General features: G+C 40.9%; 1 protein-coding gene across 1 annotated transcript in view; it reads left to right on the top strand.

Annotated features, from left to right (window-relative positions):
- The first annotated feature begins 307 nt into the window (after window positions 1–307).
- The window catches only part of tbck (TBC1 domain containing kinase), a 44233-nt gene continuing 22333 nt past the window's right edge, over window positions 308–22207 (top strand). Inside the window, exons 1-22 of the mRNA XM_085780654.1 lie at window positions 308–438; window positions 819–1031; window positions 1437–1509; window positions 1886–2000; window positions 2105–2178; window positions 2786–2927; window positions 3065–3125; window positions 3214–3275; window positions 3802–3863; window positions 4173–4321; window positions 4803–4941; window positions 5069–5168; window positions 5884–5933; window positions 6061–6190; window positions 6427–6525; window positions 6613–6675; window positions 6812–6938; window positions 7170–7220; window positions 7323–7406; window positions 8373–8458; window positions 10414–10450; window positions 14121–14282. Of these exons, the coding sequence (XP_085636780.1) occupies window positions 839–1031; window positions 1437–1509; window positions 1886–2000; window positions 2105–2178; window positions 2786–2927; window positions 3065–3125; window positions 3214–3275; window positions 3802–3863; window positions 4173–4321; window positions 4803–4941; window positions 5069–5168; window positions 5884–5933; window positions 6061–6190; window positions 6427–6525; window positions 6613–6675; window positions 6812–6938; window positions 7170–7220; window positions 7323–7406; window positions 8373–8458; window positions 10414–10450; window positions 14121–14282 (2059 nt within the window). The 5' untranslated portion in view covers window positions 308–438; window positions 819–838. The remainder of the gene's footprint in view (window positions 439–818; window positions 1032–1436; window positions 1510–1885; window positions 2001–2104; window positions 2179–2785; window positions 2928–3064; window positions 3126–3213; window positions 3276–3801; window positions 3864–4172; window positions 4322–4802; window positions 4942–5068; window positions 5169–5883; window positions 5934–6060; window positions 6191–6426; window positions 6526–6612; window positions 6676–6811; window positions 6939–7169; window positions 7221–7322; window positions 7407–8372; window positions 8459–10413; window positions 10451–14120; window positions 14283–22207) is intronic.

Here is a 22207-nt window from a genome sequence, read left to right as displayed (position 1 = left end):
ACACCATGCGGATAAGAAGCAGAGCGTGAGTTCTGCCCGGCCGTTGCTAGGCCACATGTTCTATAGATCGACACGCAGTGCTAGGAGGCAACGGCAAACGCCTGAGTGTAATTACAAGAGAGATAATAGAATATGTGCGTATTCAGGAAATATAACCAATTATCATTTCATTAACAATATTTGTTAAGATATCATTTTCGGCTGTTTTTAAGTAAGTGTTGTGCTTAAGAAACGTCTTCCCGCCGTAAAACGAAAAGAAACGTCTTCCATGCATGCACTGACGTTGTCGCGCAAATGTGACGTCGTCGGTCACGTTCACTCAGCTGTTCCCATCACATCGCAGAGGCAGGAAAGGATTTCATTTAAAAAATATTTTCTGTCGTATAAATTATTTCAGTTTCATCCTGTCGACATGATCATGCAGACTTCCTGTTAAGCGTGAGTGGACATTTCTTGGAGGCAGTGTACATGTATATGTTTTTTATAAGGCAGCAATACTCGTAACTTAGCTATAAGCACCGTAATGTTAGCACAGTGTGTTTTGTTTACGAAGTTGCCGCACACATCTCAGCTATATGGTGTAAATATGATCTACAGTAATTAACGTGACAGCATTAAAATACTATTTGATGTTTTACTTTGCCTCAAACAGCGCTGACACATTCGCAAAGCTTTAACAAAGCAGTGTTAACGTTAATCATATCAATAACACTTGCTATGTCACATGATAAGACTCCTCCTTTCATTCACAGTCATTCATGATATTATTTTTCACATTATGCATACACTGTATTGAGGACTCTCTTTCCCATTTGCAGAGTTTCAAGTCAGTGGCGGGATGAGGCCCCTCAAAGACGCTCAGGTGGGGGCTTTCACCTTCTTTGCCTCAGCTCTCCCCCATGATGTGTGTGGGAGCAATGGCCTCCCTCTCACCCCCAACTCGATCAAAATCCTGGGACGCTTTCAGATCCTCAAGACCGTCACTCATCCCAGACTCTGCCAGTATGTGGACATATCCAGAGGGAAGCATGGTACGACTAATCATGTTTTATACCCTGATCTTCTATTTCATCACATTTCACATTATCACATTTCTGGGGGGTTGCATTTGGACTGTGATCTGTGCTCTAACCAACGTTAACCAGAAAGTACCTGGCCTTCTATCTGAGCAATACTAATAGAAATGTCTCTCTAAGCGTTAAAGTCTAGTCGCTTTTAGTGTTGTTGTGTGTCCCTGATGTTGAATGCATGCTGAAAAGTGGGAGCAATGGCATTGGGTTGGATTGTGTGTTTGTTTTTTTGCACTTTACACGTAAGTATTTAATAGCCCACTGACTTACTATGGGACACTTCAAAGTGCAAATGCCAATTCATTCTGAATACATTTTTGCTAACTCACTTGCATCTTTTTGTTTCTTCTTCTGCTTGTTTGATAGAACGGCTGATTGTTGTTGCTGAACACTATGAAAGCAGCTTAAGCGATTTCCAAAAACAGGGGAAAACTGTCTGGTGAGAACATCATTACACATCTTTGTTAACAATTCAGAATTAATTAGAGTCAATGTGATGAGCCCAAAGTTCACTTTCACTTGTGAGGGGGTCATTGCTAGACAGACTTTCTACTTTTGATAAATGATGATGTAGATTGTAGGAAGGAAAGAGAACGAAAGAAGCTTCTCACCTCAACAAGGAAGGAAATTGTAAGCATTAACCTTGCCATCTACTGGCAGAGGTTAGGTTTACATAACAAGAAGTGTCTATTTATTGAGTTTCTCATACTTGTGCGTTTGAAATGTAGATACGTTCTTTCACATATCTCTTCTCTGACCCAGTCACCACCTTACCTTCAAAAAAGGTTTGACAGAATTGTTTGTGTTTGCACTAGCCCCGAGAAAGTGCTGCAGATTGCCTTTGAGGTTCTTGAAGGTCTGGAGTTTATGAACAAACATGGTATGGTGCACCGAGCCCTCAGTGGACACAATGTGTTGATGGATGTCAAGGTACTGTTTTTTTTTTTTCACATCGAGTTGGTTTCTATACAGTATTTCCATACAGTATGTCTAGCCACAGCTGTCACTCTAAGATGTTTTTCTTTTCTTTATAGGGAAATGTCAAACTGGCAAAGTTTGGCCTTTATCACATGACTGATCATGGTGCTGATGTAGATTTTCCCATTGGGTACGTCTTTTTTCTCCTCATTTATCACAGCGAAGGGTTCATTAGTGCTCCTCTGGAACTCTTCAGCTGGTTGGACAGAGCTGCGTGAGCTGTCTGCTAGGGGTCAAAGGTTCACTTGTATCTGTTTGATGTTAGTCAGATAATGAAAAAAGGCAAGTGACCATAACATTGATGCATAATTGCTCATCCTCTTTCATAGAAACCAGGTTTTAGGGCATCAAAATTGCTTCCTGGCTGAGGAACTGTAACCGATTGTTGGACTTTTATCCTAATCCAAAGGCCTTTGTGTTCTCTGTGTATCTCTGTGTAATATCCTTTTGCAAATTGAAAAGAGGAATGATGGCACTCGCCCAAAATTTCCAGCAAAACATCTGGATGGAAAATGTAATGAATGTAACTGTCAAACAGTAATGCTTATTCTTTTAATGAGTAACTATACATACATCAGGTACTGACAGAGATGCGAACAGAATTACTTTTTTATAGTTGTTGTGTAACTTGAATCAGCACAGTTTAGATTGCTGGCCTGGGTACTATCCACTTAAAGTGTTACTCAGAGGTTGATGTGAGAGTCATGTGCTTATCTCCCCTGTGATCTTTACCTCAGGTACCCATCATACCTTGCTCCAGAGGTGATCGCTCAGGGCTCTTTCCACCCGAGCGACCCTTCCCATGATGAATCTCCTTTGCCCTCAGGGCCCAAGACTGATGTTTGGTCACTTGGGGTGTTGCTCTTTGAACTGTGTGCAGTAAGAGTCTTACATAAACATCTTCGTATAAGACATTCAAACACGACTGCTTAATCTGTGCTGCGCTGTGCCGCTTAATTTAAAATGGTGTGTGGATCATTTTCACCTTTAAATCCAATGCTGTGAATCTGTTGCAGGGTAGACGACTGCTGCAGAATATTGATATAAGTGAGAGACTGAAATTCATTCTGACCTTGGGTAAGTGAAAAGGGTGTAATTATCTTAAGAACTGAGCAATATGCTCTTAAGCTCAATTAGGTTGACACGGTGATGTTGTCATTCTTAGGTTGCATGGATGACATTGTCACTGTCCTTGCTGAAGAACATGGTTGCCTGGATACAATTAAGGTAGTAAAATTAATTGGCTGTCTTGATCTTTGTTAATAAGACTACTTACATATACGAGGGTTTTTTTAATGGACAATCACGTGAAATGGTATTTTGTGCGACAAGAGTCTTTACATTATAAAATATTATCTGAACATAATAGCATCTGTACCTGAACACACACACACACACACACACACACTTGGCAGGGTATTCAGTATGCTTAGATATCTTAAGTGGTCTGTTACAGCAGTAATGCTGTAAATCCTCTGTTCATGTTCATTTCATATTGAAATAGATTTTGTAGGTGTTTCCATGTGATTGGGGTTATTTGTTAGAGCTGTCTGCGTCACTCACTGATCCCCAGTGCTGATTAATAATACAAATGTAATCATTTCCAGTAAGTTGCAATTGCGCAGTACTTTTAAATGTGTTTGTGTGATAGAGATCTATTAGGTTTGTGTTTACAATCATTATTAAATCTTTCTTGATGTGGATTTTTGGATGTTGACATGGGATCTGTCTGTGTTGTTGGCCATTTTTACAGGAGCTGCCTGAGAATGTTGTCGAGTTATTGAGGAAATGCTTGACCTTTCTTCCATCCAAAAGGTAAATACAGCCATGGTCAGATGTCATATCCTGTTGGAGGACATTGGCCGTTCATTTTCCAAAACACTTTGGTCACACAGGTTATGAAGTAGTCATGCAACATGTACATCAAAGAAGATTCCAGCATGCTAAAACCAATGAGCTGTATAATATCAAAATAAACAAATTCAAGTTATCAGGCGATGAGCTTTTATGACTTAACATGATGGACGCTACGATTGTAGTGTTTACGTAATTAGCTGAAAGGCACATTTCATGCGTTTGGTTATGTATTGATTATGACCGTGAAGTCTTGTGTGTATCCTCCAGGCCAACCCCTGCTGAGCTGCTGGGAGACCCTGTGTTCAGTGGGGTCTCATGCCGCTATACGCCTTTCCAGAAGCCTGTCAGCTTGTTCTCCTCTTCCCTGCGCTGTGCACATCTGGAGCTTCCAGAGGACATAAGTGACCTTTGCAAAGGTCTGCCCCAACTACGCCCCACTGTACATTGCGTGCAGACTGAAACACACACTGATGTTGATGAGAAATGTAGTTTTACTAAATTTCAATACTAGTCAGTTCCTTGCTGCAGCATAATTTGTATTTTTGCATGTACGGTACATTTGCTCCTGCCTCTTTTATCCAGTTAGTGAAACGAATGACACATCGAGACTGTCTTACAGATAGGGAATACATTGAGCCTCTAGTATGAGCCCAGGTGTTTGTTTTTACTATTGTGGGCCAGATCTTAAGTCTTATACAGTAAATCAAATTTGTTAGTGTAATTAACTTAAAATTTGATCCAGACAGTACACCATAGCTGTATGATTGAGCATTTTGTTGATGTCATGAGTTCTTCATTTCAAATTGCAGATAAAGAAATCATTCGGCTGCATATGTTATAGCCACTTCTGTCTATAGGGATGTGATTACTATTATGGTTTTGTGTGTGTGCTATTAGACGATGATGAAGACTACCTGTCAGAGCGGGCCATAGATGAGGTGTACCATCTGTGGTGTCTGGCCGGGGGAGACCTTGAGAAAGAGCTAACCAATAAGGAGATCATTCAGTCCAAGCCTCCAATCTGCACACTGCCCAAGTACATCACGCACATACATAAGCACACACAACAAGTGCATTTGCTTGTTAATTTCACATTCAAGCATTATTAAATGTGTGTTTCTCTTTCTGTTTTGTTGTTTTTTTCTGTTTTGTTCTTTCTTTAGTTTCGTCCTGGAAGATGGCGAGTCCTTTGGCCAGGGCAGGGATCGGAGTTTCTTATTAGACGACACAACAGTGACCCTGTCTCTGTGCCAACTCAGAAATGTAAGACACAATAAACATGTACTGAACATCTGCATGTGTGTAAGGTTAGGAATTAAGGCCACGAATCCAGTACTGAGTGTAAAAGCCAGTTGGAGAAGAACGCAAATGAGCAAAGATTAGTTGATTTTATTGATTAGTAGATAAAAAGAAATAGAACCGGCAACTATTTGGATAATTGACTTCTGTTGTTTTTTTTAAACATTTGTTTCAGAATTAGAATTAGATGCATGCCTTTATTTTTACATCACTGCAAACTGAATATCTTTGGGTTTTGGATTGTTGGCCAGACAAACTAAGACATCTGAAAATATCACCATGGGAGCGTGCATTTGTCAGTGATTTCTCATGTTTATAGCCCAAAACAGTGAATTGATTAATAAATTAACGGAGACATTTTTCAATAGTTGTTGCCCTGGAACTAATTGTCTAATTGCAATTCTCTTTGTGCCCCTCAAGAATTCTTTAACACAGTTTGTTAAAAAGGGAAAAGGACAACTTTGAATGAATTTATAAGCGTTGTGAAATCAAATGTGTCGAGAGCGCTGAGCCATACAGTACACAATGCACTGTTTGTGTCATTAAGCTAGTGAAAAGTGCCCACAAATGGGCGATAAACACAAATGGGCCATGAATCTGGGTTTTTTTATAACGAAGCATCTCCATAACAGAATCTGCCATTAGTTATTTAAGATGGTTTTCTCTCCACTTTATCCAGAGACTGAAGGATGTAGCAGGAGAAGCCTATTACCCACTGCTGGAGGATGAGTAAGTCATTTCCACCCTAACCTCTCTGCTGCCACCCTCTCTTTCCCTGTCACTGTTTTTCACGTTACTCTGTCATTTGTTTTGGCTTGAGTGAAGTCATATTTCCCTTTACCTCTCCCTCTCTCAGACAGTCAAGTCTTTCTCAGTCCAACAGCAGCCACGAGCTGTCGTCCACCGTCACGCTGCCACTCATCATCCGTGAGAGAGACACCGAGTACCAGCTCATCCGCATCATCCTCTTTGACAGGCTGCTCCAGGTCAGGGCTCCATACAAATTCAAAAAAACACATGCACACGCAAACATGTAACACACACATGTGACACCACACTTATGAAAATATCTTCCCCTGATCCGAGTGCGTAAAAGAACACAAACCCGCTGCTTGTTTCAACTGAAATGTTATTTCCTGTACTCGGAATAATTATTATTCAAACAGGTCATTGCTGAATTAAAGCTGACTGATGTATTCTTTGTTCAATGTTTTGTCTGTAGGCCTATCCCTACAAAAAGAGCCTGATGTGGAAGGAAGCCAGAGTGGATATTCCCCCTCTTGTTCGAGGACTAGCGTGGGCTGTGCTTCTGGGCATTGAGGTACAAGAGAATGTGATAGTCGTGTGCTGAGAAAATGCCTGGTTTTAACTAGGATTTGGCAACAGCTTATCTTTCTTTTTCACACAGGGAGACATCCAAGCCAAATATGAAACCATAGACAAGGATACTCCCATTCCAACGGACAGACAGGTAGCTGTTCATTTTACATGTACTGTACATTGCATCGTACAGCCATTTATTGACATACCACTTTTTTAATTGAATTTTTCATCCAAACATTTTGTGTGTGTGTGTGTTTGTGTGTGTTCCTCGTGTATGTTTACAGATTGAGGTGGACATCCCACGTTGCCACCAGTATGATGAGCTGCTGTCTTCTCCTCAGGGCCACATCAAGTTCAGGCGTGTGTTGAAAGCCTGGGTGGTCTCTCACCCTGACCTCGTCTACTGGCAGGGTCAGTTGACCCCCTGTCAATCTCTTTCACTGTCACATTCTCATGCCTGGGTCTCCTTATTTTCTTCTCTCACTCTTCGTTAATTCTCATTGTGTTTTACACGACTGGACACTAGATGGTGGTCATGTCACGTCTTTTAAACTCCTGCACCCCCCAGGTTCAACTGTGTGACCTTAGGGCAAATGTACTATTACTGTATGAACTGTTTTTTGAATTTTGTTTTTATTTCAGGTTTGGACTCACTTTGTGCCCCATTCCTTTACTTGAATTTCAACAACGAAGGTAACAGTTTGAACTTAAAATAAAGTAAAATACCACCATGAAAATACCGTCATGCTCAGTGTTTTTATCTCTACATTCATTCTTGTGTCCTATTCTTCACAGCCCTGGCATATGCCTGCATGTCTGCCTTCATCCCTAAATACTTGTACAACTTTTTCCTGAAGGACAACTCTCATGTCATCCAAGGTGAGATACATGTACAATTTCTTGTTTATGGAAAAGTCATACTCCTCCTCTCATAGTGATGTGATCTCAAAAGCTTTTCCTTTTGCTTCCTCTGATTGTAATATGATTTGCACTATGCCTCCTTTCTCTATATCACCTGTTTCCACTTAAGAAATCCATTGTTGCTAAACTAATGTAGTCAACTGCCACTGGAAGTTAAATAATAAGTATTAAACATGGTCAGAGCATTGAGCTAAGTTCAAAAACAAATTAACATCTGCTGGCACGGAGCATCAGGCCGTCAGCTCAATGTTGATTAAATTTTGGCTCCATGTTGTTCCTAAGCTGTGAAAACTAATTTCAGTCTGTCTTAATGGAGTTTGCAGCTGAGCCACATCATTTAGAGATAGGGAAACAAATGAAACTGCACAAGCCTGCAGAGAAATGTCACAAGCAATTCGTACGTGACTGATAAACAGCTACACCATACACCTCTTGAACTCTGTGGGGAATGTGGCTATTATCATTTCTTTCCACTGCTAGATGCCCTGGAAGTCTAGCTAATGTGTATCTGTCTGGTCAGAGCTCCTTTGTTGACTTACAGTGTGAAGAATGGCTGTAGCACAACATTACGCTGCATGAGTTTCCATTCGGCATGAGCAGAGGTTAGTTTCCAAGGTTGCAGCAGCAGTCTACCTGCAACATTTTAGAGCTTCTGACTTTATTTTTTTCTTTTGTTCGTTTAAAACAACAGCTCTTTAAGACAAGGCATCAAACAGCCCACTAAAAGAATCCGATCTCATTACATCTATACCCATCTGCACTAGTTCAATAAATCATCATTCATTGGCAGGTCCTTGTATTTAGCAACGGCTCTTGTATTGTCTTTCTTTAAAAAAATGTTTTTCCTTAAACTGATTTGCTTTTAGTGCACATGTTGCAGAATAGGCTTTTTATAGATTTCTTGCCCTTTTGTATTTTTTTCAGAGTACCTGACTGTCTTCTCTCAAATGATCGCCTTCCATGACCCAGAGCTAAGCAACCATCTAAATGAGATTGGCTTCATCCCAGATGTAAGTTATCAAGCGTGCAAGTGTCCTGTCAAAGTGAGGATAACAACATTTGTCTTTTATTGCAAGTTTACCTTTAATGGGAACTCAAAGACAGTTAGAAATTATTCCTTTTTCTGGCTCAGCACCAGGGGCAAAGTAAATGACTATCCATAGATCACTATGTATATAGTCATTGACATTTTTTGTTCCACATCCTCCTTTCCAGAATTTGTGGCCAGGGTCAAGTTCTCCCCATAGTCCACTGGTGATGATTTATACAACGACTAATGTCTGCCAGGCACTCTTAATGATTGTCCTCTGCCAGACTTGCCTTATTTCTCTTACTCTGTGCCACCTCTTCCTGCCCTTCACTTCCCTTCTTCTAGCTTTGCACAGACAGTGACAAGGTTAAAGTCTCCACTGTCTCTCTAGGGTTTCAGTTAGTCTGCTGATGAATGTATGTCACCTGTAGACTGGCCTCTGGGACATTACCCAATGAAAAGTAGGGTCTTTATCACATAGGAGTCAGGGATCTAAGCCTCCTCCACCTCCCCCTCGTCCTCCTTCTCCTCCTTGCAATTTCAAATGCTGCACCTCCTTACATAAAGTGATGCAAGAAAGCACCAAACTGTTTGTCTGTCATAATTTTCATTGTAAAAAAAAAAAAAACATGACCTGTAGGTGTGAAAAACAAAAACAAAACAAAACCATGCCTTGAACAAATGTCCCCTTAAGATGCATGGTCTCGTGATGCTGACTTGACAACTACTGCAGCACTAGTACCAGGACTGACTTGACTCTCAAAGTAGACGCTGCATGCCTGTTTTCATTGTTAGGCCAGAATAATATTGGAGCAAGCTTTGTTGATACAGCTTTTATGCTTGATGTCAATCCCAGTAATTAGACTTTACAGACCTTAAATCCCCTTTTTCTCTGTGAACTTCAGAGAACACTCTGAACTGTTGTTTTACTGAGGCAATAAATCTGTCTACCCTAAAAGACCAAGTGAATGAAATGGATTTGATCTCATATATATATGCATACCAAAACACGGCTGGCTTTATACCGTTTGTCTTTCAGAAATAAGACAAATCTTGTCCAAGCATGCAAAAACCACAAGTAATCTTTGGAAACACTGCGGTGCTCAAGGTCTCTGCTCCAGTAATGCCACAGGCAGAGAGTCAGATTGCCTGTAGCCAGTGGTTTAATTCAGGCCATTTTCAATTTGGCCACATCCACTCTCCTGGGTCTGCCATTTACACCTACACTAATCCAATCTGGCTGGACTTGCAGTCCTGCTGCCAAACTGTTGAGACAGAGGCTGGAACTCGGAGTGCAGTGGCTTTCTTTTTTTGCTCATCACACCCAGGCGCAGAGGAGGACGTCAGAACAGTCACCAGCTCCCCTGCAATTAGCTATCAATTAACTGGCTCAGATAAGCTCCAGAATTCCTGATCCAGACCCTTTGCTGCTGAGCCACAGTGACAGTGGCCAACAATTGGCAGGTGTTAGTCCAGATGGTTAATGGTGGAGTGTGTGTGTGTGAGTGTGTGTGTGTGTGTGTGTGTGTGTGTGTGTGTACATCAGTAGGTGAGTGTGCGTGTGGTCTATAATATCAGTTTTATGCATTTTCTCCCTGGGGACGCGTGAAAAGTGGAGATTAAATAGAAGAGACTATAAGAAGAGAGAAGAGGAGTTGATAAGATTGGTGAAAAGAGATTCATTGTTATATTTTCTCTCCATTGACTAATAACCAAACTCAGCAGTTTGTTCTTTATTGCTGTTTATTGCCTCTGAGGCTGTAGAGATGTGCAGCCATGTGCGCTGCTCTTCTTAAAGACAGAAATCTCTCAAGTAAGAAAGCAGTTCATTCATTTAATGTGAATGAATTGACTGAATATTACAGAGAGCTGCTAAATTATGTCTTTAATGTGCATATATCTTATTCTTTTTTCTTTTTTTTCTGTTCCGTGCAGCTTTATGCGATTCCATGGTTCCTGACAATGTTTACACGTAAGTAGCCTCTCTTTGTATTCACAATGTGGATTTGCATAATCCAGAATTTTGTTATTCTGAGTTTGTGTCAGTTAGAGTTACAATAAAAGAGACAGAAAAGGTCAGGTGCTCCAGTATGGACAAGTTAAGTAGGGTTTGTGTGCTTTTTCTATCTTGGTGACCTTTGTTCCAGCTGCTAATTAATTCCAGTCCTGGGGGAAAAGGACTTGAACGCTCAGTCCTGCGCTACCTGAGATTTTTACCAGCACATCTTTATTCATCTTTAATATGTATTTTACAGAATAAATTCAAAAATCCCATCATAAAGCTGATAAGATGGTTGCTCGCAGCAACCATTTGAAGAAGAAGATCAGAAACCCAAGTACTAGAGTACCAGAGGGGTTATTGTTATCACATCAGTTGCAGTATTATTGCTGATCTATCACAGGATCCATGACAACAGACAATGACAAATTCATGTTTCAGATTCAGTCTTTCACTGAGTTGAATTTGAAATTACGGAGCTTTAATATTTACTTACGTACTGCAGAAAAATAATTTTAAGTTGCTTTACAAATGAAAATAATGATCTAATAATAATACCAAGATTAAACCTCACAGAATTATTTAACACAGAATTAGTGCTATGCCGATCAGCTAAAACATTAAAGTCCTGCTTACATGTTTGGCTGACTGTTCTCTGAGTGATCTAGTAACAATATAGCAGGTTTGAGGTTAAAACTCCAGTATCCTGCATGGATGGCATAGTTGGGTGGGCTGATGGTGGTGTCTACACTGTTGTGACATCACAAAAGTACAGAAGTTGTGACGGCTTGTTTTAAGGGTCAATGTGTACATTTCTCTGTGGACTGAGCACTTTGATAATCTCTCAGTATTATTATACTGTAGTACCAAGACCAGCTTTATAATGGTAAAAAAAAGAGATAGAAATCTCACTCTATACAATATTGGGCCTATAGTAAGTAATAATAAATAATTGTGTAAGATGGAATATTTGTTTAGTTTTGCATTTGAACATTTATTTAATTAATTCAAAGTATGTTGGGCTGTCAAAGTTATCTTAAAACAATAGTATGCAGCAAGATACAAAATTCCAGCCTAGACATGGATTGTGGGAATTATATTATTTTGCTGTTTTAAAATTCAAGGGTCTTTTGTATGCAGATGCATGTCTGTTCCAAGTGTCACGTCTCTGTGACTCTGTGACTAAACAGATAGGCGAAACTGAGCTGTAGTTTTCACAGGCTTATTATAGCGCTCCCTATGGAGCAGTCTGCACCATTCTCTGCGTCCATGTAGTGACTCACTGAGACTATCAATGTAGGAAAGCAGAAATATAACACCCAATTGTGTGGAGGAATTTGCTGAAATAGAGTAAGCTGCCGCAGATGGGACGGTGGTTATTACACAGGTAATTCAAAGATATTGATTGCAGTGTCATGATTTTACAGTCAACTGAAAACGCACAGTTAATGTATTCTAACCTGCAGCTTATGAAAATGAGGTTTGAGGTGATATTAAAAAGGAAAAAATATGGTATGTAAGATACATGGGTAAGATGTGGCAGACAAAATCAATTCCAGGCGCTGACTTCTAGGATGTAAAACATAAAAAGCCTTTAATAAATATGGATTTAATACATTATAAAAATTCATCAACACTTATCGGCAAACTTGTTTTCCTCAGGAGAACCTGGAGGAGGGCATGATGTATTTCTACAACTTAAGATGCCCATTTTTATTGAAGACTTTATATTTATTTGTACTATCTAGATGCCATAAATTTAATTTGTGCCCTACCCATGAATCTTTTCCTTCTCTATAGTATAACTCCCAAGTGCACCATTAGATTTAGGGCTCAGGAAAAATACTCTTACTCCTTGTTTTTCTTAAACTCTTGAAAGCTTTTAAAAAAAACACACATCAACAATGGCAGAAACAACTATCAGACAAACCTTTATAGGCAGAGCCATTCCCTGTGAGAAGATTTGTTCATGCCCCCTGAAGTACCCAGCTGCCTCCTGCATTATGATGTTCAGCTTCTGTTTGATAGGCTTCTATTGTGACTGTTTATATATAGGTAGTCATCTTGCATCAGTTTTTATCAGTTATTAAAGTTATGGGTTCACCATGGCAATTTGGGTGCCTGCGGGTACATGATAATTTCCAAAATGAAGATTTGCCAAATGGAAAACTACTTCACTGGACAACTTTATATAATTTTGGCTGTGATATTTCTGAGTTCTGTCTAGTTTTAGCAAAACTATTAAATAAGAGTATAAATAATGTCCAATCTTTTCTCCATTAGTTGAAACCAAAATTTGGACGTCATGTACTGTATGTCCTTTCGCCTTCTGCACTGCATGAGAGCTACATAAAGGTTTTATTTTGGCTGGCTCTCAGCGTGCAGTTTGTCAGTTGATGGCAGCATTACGCTTTTATCTTTCACCGAGCACAGCTGGAGCTCTGAAATACGGGCTTATGAGCAGGGGTCACAGCTCGCTGCTACAAATTAAATTATATGCAATTAACCTCTGTCTTCTTGGTGTGGCTCCATCTTACTCTACAACTGTTTGAATAACTTTTTGCCTCCTTGGAATAATTCGGGGTATTTAACTGTAGAACTTTGCTCATCCGCAGACTCTTAACACATGTGATTTGCACTAATTGTTACTAAATTGTCTTGACACACTCTGTCCATTGATTTATAAATCCAAACCCTGCACTTTGTAGTGGGGTATTTAATTCCCACACTCACACGGAGACCACTCCTGCTGTAGAAGGTGGGAGGTGTGACCCTTTTACCCCTTATCCTCCCCCTGAGGCAGTGTGTGAGTCCAGTTTAAGAGGCGTGCCCCTCTGACTGCTAATGTCCCCAATCCAATATGAGACAAGGTTGGAGGGTCATCTTCCATTCTCATATAGACACACACACTCCTAGACACACTGCCTGTCACTCACATGCACCGGTCTGCCCAGCTGACTGCTAATGTGGCGCCGGCCCTCCGAGGCATTTTCTCACCCCTCTTGCTCTCCCTGCCTGCCTGCCTGTCTGCCTGTCTCAGTACAGTCACACTCTGCCCACACACACGTCTACCGCCGAGCAGCCACGTTAACCAGCGACAATATGATATAACCAGGTGGACGGTGCTGGTTCTCATGCATAAATCTCAATCAGGAGGAGACATGAAAATTTCAAATCCTGCGAGTAATACAACTGAAATAATGAGTGCACTGGGATGCATTATCAGGATGTGGTTTTTATTTGGCTCGAAATAACCTGTGCAGGTTCCTTGCTCACAAGCTCCTCAGCCCCCTGATGTTCTTCCTGTCATTTTTCCACAACAACACCCACCTAAAAACATTTTCCCAGCTGCCTCCCCACATCAAATATCCCTCCAGGCAGCCTTGCCAATGCACAGTTTTGCTTATTGAGCTTCCCATTTTGAAGCCATAGAGCCACGTTAAGTAAATGTACTATGCACATGCAAATCATACTCATTATGTACCTACCGTTTTTCACTGTGTGCCCATTGAATTCTATTGTCCTGCTCACACGATCCTATTGTGCATCCCTCCAGGGATTTGTCTTTTCAGACACTCTTGTTTTTTATAGTCATTTTGTTAAATATTGCCACGTTGTGTTTATTTCTCCAACTGCCATGCAGATGTGTTTCCACTGCACAAGATCTTCCACCTGTGGGACACGTTGCTGCTGGGTAACTCTTCTTTCCCCTTCTGCATCGGAGTGGCCATATTGCAGCAACTCAGAGATCGTCTCCTGGCGAACGGTTTTAACGAGTGCATCCTGCTCTTCTCTGACCTGCCAGGTGAGAATATGAGCTGGTATTTATGTCCTTGAATATCCACTGTCTTTTCGGCTTGTTTACCTTGTACATGCCTTAAGCTGTAGTGCCTCTGTGGTTATATATAAAATCACACACAAATACTTTTTCCCGCCCCAGCTAAACCTGACTTGAAGGTTGCCCTGTTGCAACCGAGAGTGGTGCTTGTAGGATGCCGTGTTTCGTTCCTGGGAGTACTAATGTGTGCTGATGTGTCTGAGTTAATGATATCCTCAAAGCCGGCAGCTCTGCACTCCTACACAGACAGACTCCCTCCTTGATGTGCTCTAGGCGTGCCTCACTCTGCTCCGCATCTGTCAAACAGTCAACGACTGCACCCTGGGAATTGTCTGCCACTGAAATCATAACCTGGTCCTGTGGTCCTCCGGTGCTTCCATCACTTATCTTTTTCATCGCAAAGTCCATCTTTAGTCTGAGAGGGCTGTTTCTGCCACAGTGGTACAATATTCATTAAAGTAAGTTGTTGCTATTTGGTTCTTCAGCGCTGTTAGACATGAACCAGAGAGATGAAGTCAGACTCTCAATCACAAAAACAAGATTACTCATTCAAGAAATGCAGGTGGAGACAAATAAATAAATCTAAGAGTTACCGACACATGTGTGAGGGTAACAGGCTGCCTGAGACATCTACCTGATTTGCAAGTTAAAGACAGTGAGTTTGTTTTAAAACTGTGCTTAAAAAAAAGGGTCGGAAATGGGTAAAATTTACATTAAGTAACGTCATGTAAGACACCGTCATCTGTTTTTTTTCCTATGTTCATTACAAATCTCAGCACACGTTGCATAATAGTTCTTTAACTTCTCATTATGTCTCATTAGGGAAATATCCCTGTGGTGCAGAAGTAAGGTGTGGGAGGAGGTGGGCGGGCTGGTGTGGTAAATACTGAATATACTGTAGTCTTTTAACTCAGCAGTACAGTTGTTAATCCCTGCAGGTTTCAGTGTAATACAAGAGGAGCAATTCGGCCACTTTTCTTGAGTAAGATAAAGAGGAGTGCTGACAAATCAAGGAGGAATTCTGGGGCTTGATCTTAATCATACAGGATTAATGCATACTAAATGCATACTTACAAGACTACTCTTTTGGTTACATGTATTTTTAAAGTACTTGTAACAGACTGACTCTCACTCCAATGGGTTTGTAATGTGGCATAGACAAACACTGACACATTGTCCCAGGAATGTTGCTTCTTTTTTGCGACAGTGCCACAGAGAGTGAAGACTCCTAGCAGTGTCTCATAATATGTGACCACTTTACTGCTCCTTTTCACTTGCACAAAGCAATTACTTGAGCGAAGTATCGGTGACATAAAATCCGAGAGCAGCATTCATAATGTATGTCTTCAGAGTGTACCTTTCGGTACTTGAGGGATAGCTCAAACTATTTCCTTTAAAACTCTATTTCCAAATACTGCTTAGGCCTCTTTTTTTTGAGCTGAAAGGCAGAATGACATTGGGGTTTTAAAACCAACAGAGACAGGGACGATTTGTCCAAAAGGGGATACTGGAGTACTCTGTAAACGAAGCCCAGCATTCTCCCCTTCTGTTTAAATTCAGTGCTTGCTGTACTTCACTGTGCTTTACTGCCCAGGTCCAACAGATTCATGTGATTGAGGCGGAAGGGAAAAGGAGAGCCAGTTCTCCTTATAAAGGTAAAATATGTTGGCCCAGAGCTGCAGTCAGCTTCTTTGGCAATATTTCCTTGGAGAGGCAGCTTCTGCCAGCCCGTTTCTGTATATCTCTGCCAACCTCATTATCACAGCTTGTGTATACCTGGGTAGTTACAGTGTCATATCTGGCAGTCTCTCTTAAACTATATTAGGAATGAATTCTGGGCTTTAGAGTGACCTCAAACAGGACTTGTTTACTTAAGCATCCAGCCATGTTCTGGTCCACACTCCAGATAGTTTTATATAACTTGCTACAGACACAAGCTGCTAAATCCAATCAAGTACCAAACAGTTCAGCACAGCGTTTATCACCTCTGCTAAATGACAGTAGGGGTCTTACTACTGTGAGCTTATTGGCGGGGAATGTGCTGGGGTTTATTTATTTTGTCTTTTAGCCTTCCCAGCTGGATCCTCTAGGGAGAGCAATTTGGGCCTGCCTGTCAGTCAGCCCACCACCTTGGTCCAGATTCTGCTATCTCAACATCTAGTGGATGAAATTTCACACAGGCGTTTGAGGTTCTGCAAGGACGAAGCTCTCAGAATTTAGGGTCCTTTGATATTCTACCAGGATCAACAAGTCGAGTCAAAGTTATTTCATGTTGCCAGTAATCCTGCAAAACTAGTGAGATTCTCAGCTGACTCAGCTGTACTCAATGGTTAGGGCCGATATTAGCGTGCCAGTCCCAATGTATCTGCTCAACACCAGCATGTTAGTATGGTGCTCGCAACCTCACAGTCTTTTTCCCTTTCTAACCCTTCTTAAAATTGTAAATATCATTCATTGCATGGGATATAATGCATAGAACTTTGGAAGGAAACATATGTCTGACTTTGTTAGGTCAATAAATTGTGCATATTTCTAATAGTGCTTGTCAGCATTTGTTGGAAGCAAGGTATTGATGGCTAGTGTGTGCGTGCTCTGTCTCCCCACATTCGTGTAGTTAAAACACACACTCACATGCACGCACACGTAAAGCACATAGACTGTGAGTTATGGTAGATATTTGATTTGTGTTCCGCACCTGCTCCTTTCTGCCATCAGGCGTGCAGAATTGATGTCCTCATACAACTGAGGCTCACATTCATTTGTTTCAGTGCAGACTCCAAATGCTCCACATGCTTGTAACTACAAGACCTGCATGTGTGAAGCCAGGAAAAACATTCCCTGATGCTGGATGGACGGTATGAAACAAAGAAGAAAAGTAGACTTGATCACGCTTTGCACAGACTGAAAAGGAAAATCAAAGAGAATGTTTGAGTCTTGAATGTGCATGTTGTCTTTAGGCCCTGCAGGAGAGAATTAATGATTTCACTCAGCAAACATGTTAACACTATATTTGGCTCAGGAGGTAGAGCGGGTCGTCCACCAACCGGAAGGTTGGAGGTTCGATTCCCGGCTCCCCCAGTCTGCATTTCGAAGTGTCCTTGGGCAAGACACTGAACCCACACTTGCCCTCTGATGTATCATCAGATGTATGACCTCCAAGGCCTCCGAGCCTGTCTACGCACAGAGCTGCATGAATGTGTGTGTGAAAGGGTGAACGTGACGATACATGTAAAACACTTTGAGTGGTCCAAGTGACTAGAGAAGCGCTATGTAAGTGCAAGTCCATTTACCATTTACATTGTGAACTAGCAGTTTTCAAATTGAACCATTATGCTTTAGTTTTTAGTGACTATTGGAAATTGTTTCTGTTACTCATCATATAGTGGTACATCATTATATAATTTTTATTTTTTATTATTTTTATTTTTTTTTAAGTATTTTGTCGGGCTTTTAGGCCTTTAATCGACAGTAAAGCTTTAGAGGGACAAGAAAAGGGAGACAGAGAGAGGGGGAACGACATGCAGCAAAGGGCAACCAGTGGAATCGAACCAGAGCCGCTGCGGCGTGGACTATAACTTAGCTCAACCCACCGAGCTAAACAATGCCCCAATTGTGGTACATTACTAATAGAGGCATTGTGATTTGCCATTTTGCCTGTGCGTGATGGAAGCTTGTATGTGGTTGTGATGACTGACAGCGCTAAAATGGTAAAGGACATTGCAGTAGACACTTTGAGATGGATGAACTTTGAAAGATGCATAAGTATGCATGACATTTAGTTGTGAAATTTAGGGGGAAAAAAGCGCGCTCTCTTTCTATTCCTGTCTATGACCGTCAGAATAAAAGTTAACGGTCAGGATAACGTTACAGGACAGTGGCTCTTAAATGATTCAGACACACTCCTCTCTTTCTCTCTTTCGTGGCAGTAAGTGGGGCCAGTGACCATAATTCACAGTGACAAGCCTATTACACGTAACACTGTGAAGTCTATAGTTGCCAATATTCTGACGAAGCAGCCCGGTCCAGATTTAAGGGAAGTGATACAGACTATGAGGTCACATTCAACCACTGGTTTCCCCAGATTGTCAATATGTCACTTATATGGTCATATATACTGTAAGTCATCGCTCCTTTCAACAGAACATCCCTTGACCCAACAGATTGTCACAGAAGACTAAATTATTGTTTAACCGAGTCTTACATCACATCCAATGTATCAGAGTCTTGAACAAAATCTAATGTGAAACAGGTCAGCCCTGTGCCGCAACATTTTGCCTCGGAGCCAGTGAGTCTCAGCCCACCATTTGTAAGCAATTAATCTCATTTTGTGATTCCCATGCATTTGCTTACTCTGGTAGCCTAAGGTAATCTATAACTCTCTCTTGTTTGGAGACTTCATTGATTCACAATGGAGGCGAGGGGCTCTCCCGCTGACAGGAAGCGTGTGTTTACTGATGATGCAGCGGCATTTGCCTTCCTTCACGGGACATTAGCATCTGTCTCACTGAGCAGAGCTGGGCACAGAACTGATGAGCTGTAGTTATAGACGTTTAGGTTCTGAGAGAAACAACTATGAACCACTGACAGCGCTCACGGCGATGATGCACATAGGGACACTGCAAGAAAACAGGCAGAAGGAGAAGCAGAACATCGATGCTGAAGGTTGAGTGTTTGGGTGTACATGACAAATTCGGCATGACATGTTTACATTTGCATTTGGGATTTGGCTGATCGTCTGGTCTGTGGCATTTTAAAATGAGTAAATCCTATCCTATTAGAGGCAGCAAGCATTGGGGGTTAAGGTGCACCCAGGTAATATCTGAAGTGTCGTGACAATATTGACCTGCGGCCAAATTTATCAGTCATCTCAGACTTACTCACAGTTATGCTTCAAGTAAAAAAAAAAACTAACAAAAAAAACTCAAAAACCTCAGAGAATATGAGTTATTTGTGAGCTTCCTTCAGTCTCTCTTAGCGAGGACTGGTAGAGGTTCTCATTTTAAAGTGACACTTGACAGAACCATAAAATTGAATTAATGGTGTCATTTTGTCATTTTTCTGAGTGGCTTCCAATGTGCAGTCAACACACTCAGAGGATTGATGAGCTGATCTCAGTACAATTTCATGCAGGAAGTAACAACAAAAACGAAAAAAAAAACCAGCCAGTAGCACCACTTTAAAACAAACTAGCTGCACAAGGGTAAAGACTGGAAATATATTGAACCTAAACTGAAAATGGTACACAGACTTAACTGCGGTTGGCAAATAGCAATCTGGTGTTTTTATCCGATAAGTCTGGTGATGTTTTATGTTACATTTACACATTTGGTGTGATTTGAAAGCTGAATCGTTGGGACAGGTACTGTGCCACATGGAGGCAAAAGCTCTGAGTCCCCAGTTTGGCTTGCAGCTGGACGGACAGTTTTGCTGCATGTCATTCCCCAGCATTTCCTGTCCCAATTACAACATTAAATGCCCCCCCAAAGAATTAAAAACAACTTTACACATTCAGTATAATCCTATCAAGTATGAACATGCCTGGGCTACAGCAATGTTTTGGACAGCTCTGCTGATTTTCCCTTTTGGTGTTCCTGGTGCATCTGTGCCTCATGCCCAGCAAGGTCATTTGGCCACAACATCAGATACTTTTTTGTTTTAATTTGTAAATCTGTAAATCTAATTCAACTTCATGAGAAACAATGTTTTTCATTGTCTTCAGTTTGACCCTGACTTTCCCTTTGGGTTATATGGAATTGTTTCCTGAAAATCAGGCCTTGACTTGTCATCATGTTTTACATTTATAAATATTATTTTCACACTCCTTGCAATCAGCATTTGTGCTCAGGAGTCAGTGTCTTTATTGGTAACTGCTACAGTATCTGGTTATTCACCTTTTACAGCTCCCTCTGGGAGATAAGAATGTGTCGAGGATTAAGATTGGTGATGAAATGTTTGCACTGCTAAGCCTCCTAGCCTCAGAACTAGACAATCTGTATGTCTTAATATCAGATAAGCATTGGTTGATCACTTACATTATCCAAGAAAAGTGAAGCAGCGGACAACTGGACTTGTTTGCCACATGTCTTCACAGGCATACTGTGATCATCCATTTGAGTCTGAATCAATTGAACAGAGCAAGGGCAGACATCATTCTCTTTTTGTTTTTTTATTATTATTAAAATGTGATAGGTGGTATGTTTCGTCCCACTTACGGTACATGTAAAGATGGATGTCCAACCCCTAGACAAAAGACTGTTACTTTCCACTTCTCCCACCTCTATTAAATATTATCTATTTAATAAGGTTTACAATTAAAGGACCACCAGTGGTTGGCTTTGTTGGTTGATGATCAATTTCATGGTGTGTCTGTGATGAAATAATGAGTAGTAACATTGAAACGAGAGACTTTCTCCATTTGTTTTAATTCACAAAATCCTCTCATTTCTCTTATTGTCAGCTTGCTCTTCCTTTGCACCACAATCAAATTCTGCCAACCCCCCTGAGTCGCTCTTAACTAAGCAACAAGTCACAGCCCACAGTCAACGCCCATACATAATTACTTGAATGTAATGTTGCCTGACTAAAAAGAAAAATTGCCCCTTAACCGAGTTGGCTGCCGTGGAATGCCCAGCTGAGCCCGAGGCTTGTTAAAGCTGTTATCAATCTCCTCTTCCCTTGTCCCTGCCCTGCTTTTTTAGCAGAAGGAGTGATTGCATGCAGCATTCGTGGCCCTAGAGAGGGAAAATGTATTTCCCGCGAACTGCTCGGGAGCCTGTCAGTGAAGGAATCTCAGACCACCAGTGTGTTTTTCACTGGAATGAACCTTGTAACCGAGTCCGTGAGGTCCTAGTCCCTCAGAGCTGACAACCCCCTAACATTGATGCAGTTGTGGGACCGAAAGGGGGTCAGGGGTAAAAAGATACATCTTCTATATAATTTAACTTGAGCCTGGCCCAGGTGCAGGCCAAACCAAGGAGTGCTAATTAGCCGGACTTACTTATTATCCACGGAAAGGGGGAGTGAAAGAGAGAGGCAGTCGGTATGAAAGAGTGTTAAGGAAAGAATTCCTAATTTACCCAAATCCTCGGCTAATCCAGTGAGTCCCTGCTCCCTAATCCTCTCTATTCTCCATGTGAGAAGCAGGAGAAGCATGGATACTGTTGGAGAGGCATTGAGGAGAAGGGAGAGGAAATTTCACTTTGCACTAAAAACTTATTTTGGGACAAAAGCTCAGATGAGGGACAGCAGCTAAACAAAAGCCAGTTATTATCTTAAAGAGCTCCCGCCGCTGCTAAAATTATTAATGGCAGCAAAATGCCAAGGTCAAGCTTCTCGACTCTTCAGCTAAACCTCCCACAACACATTTACATAATTTCCTCAGCTTTATGTCTGATTGAAGGGAGGGAATCACATTATTTATTCTCATTCTTTTCACTCTCTCTATTCATTGGTTTTTTGATTTATTCATTTTCTCACAGCAGCAACATAATTTGTCAAGGTAAAATCTTGTCTGTGGTAATTGAGAAATCAGAGATTAGCGTCAGAGATTACCACCCTGAGCTTTTAAGTGAAATGATGCCACGACTATTGAATTTTTTTTACCATCATATTTAATACAATTATGACCTCAGGATGAATTCGGGATCCCTTAAGTGTTTATTTAGTATTGCCTAAAAGACAAAATTTTGTGATGTAAAAAGCTGCCTTCTTAATGTAAGGCTCCTAATTTCCACTGTACATCTTTGATATTTTAGGTGTGTATATATATATATATATTTTTTTTTTAAAAGATCTGATTTCAGTAACCAAGTGGAAGTCAATGTTTGCCTTTTTTTTTAAAAAGCAATCCATGGGTGAAAAAAAGCAACATTAGGTCAACCCATTTGTTTCTT

Source organism: Trachurus japonicus, chromosome 1 (assembly GCF_045865225.1).
Source record: "Trachurus japonicus isolate A0001 chromosome 1, Traja_1.0".
Lineage (NCBI taxonomy): Eukaryota > Metazoa > Chordata > Actinopteri > Carangiformes > Carangidae > Trachurus > Trachurus japonicus.
The sequence above is the reverse complement of the archived record's forward strand: the minus strand, read 5'-3'. Positions and strand labels throughout refer to the sequence as shown.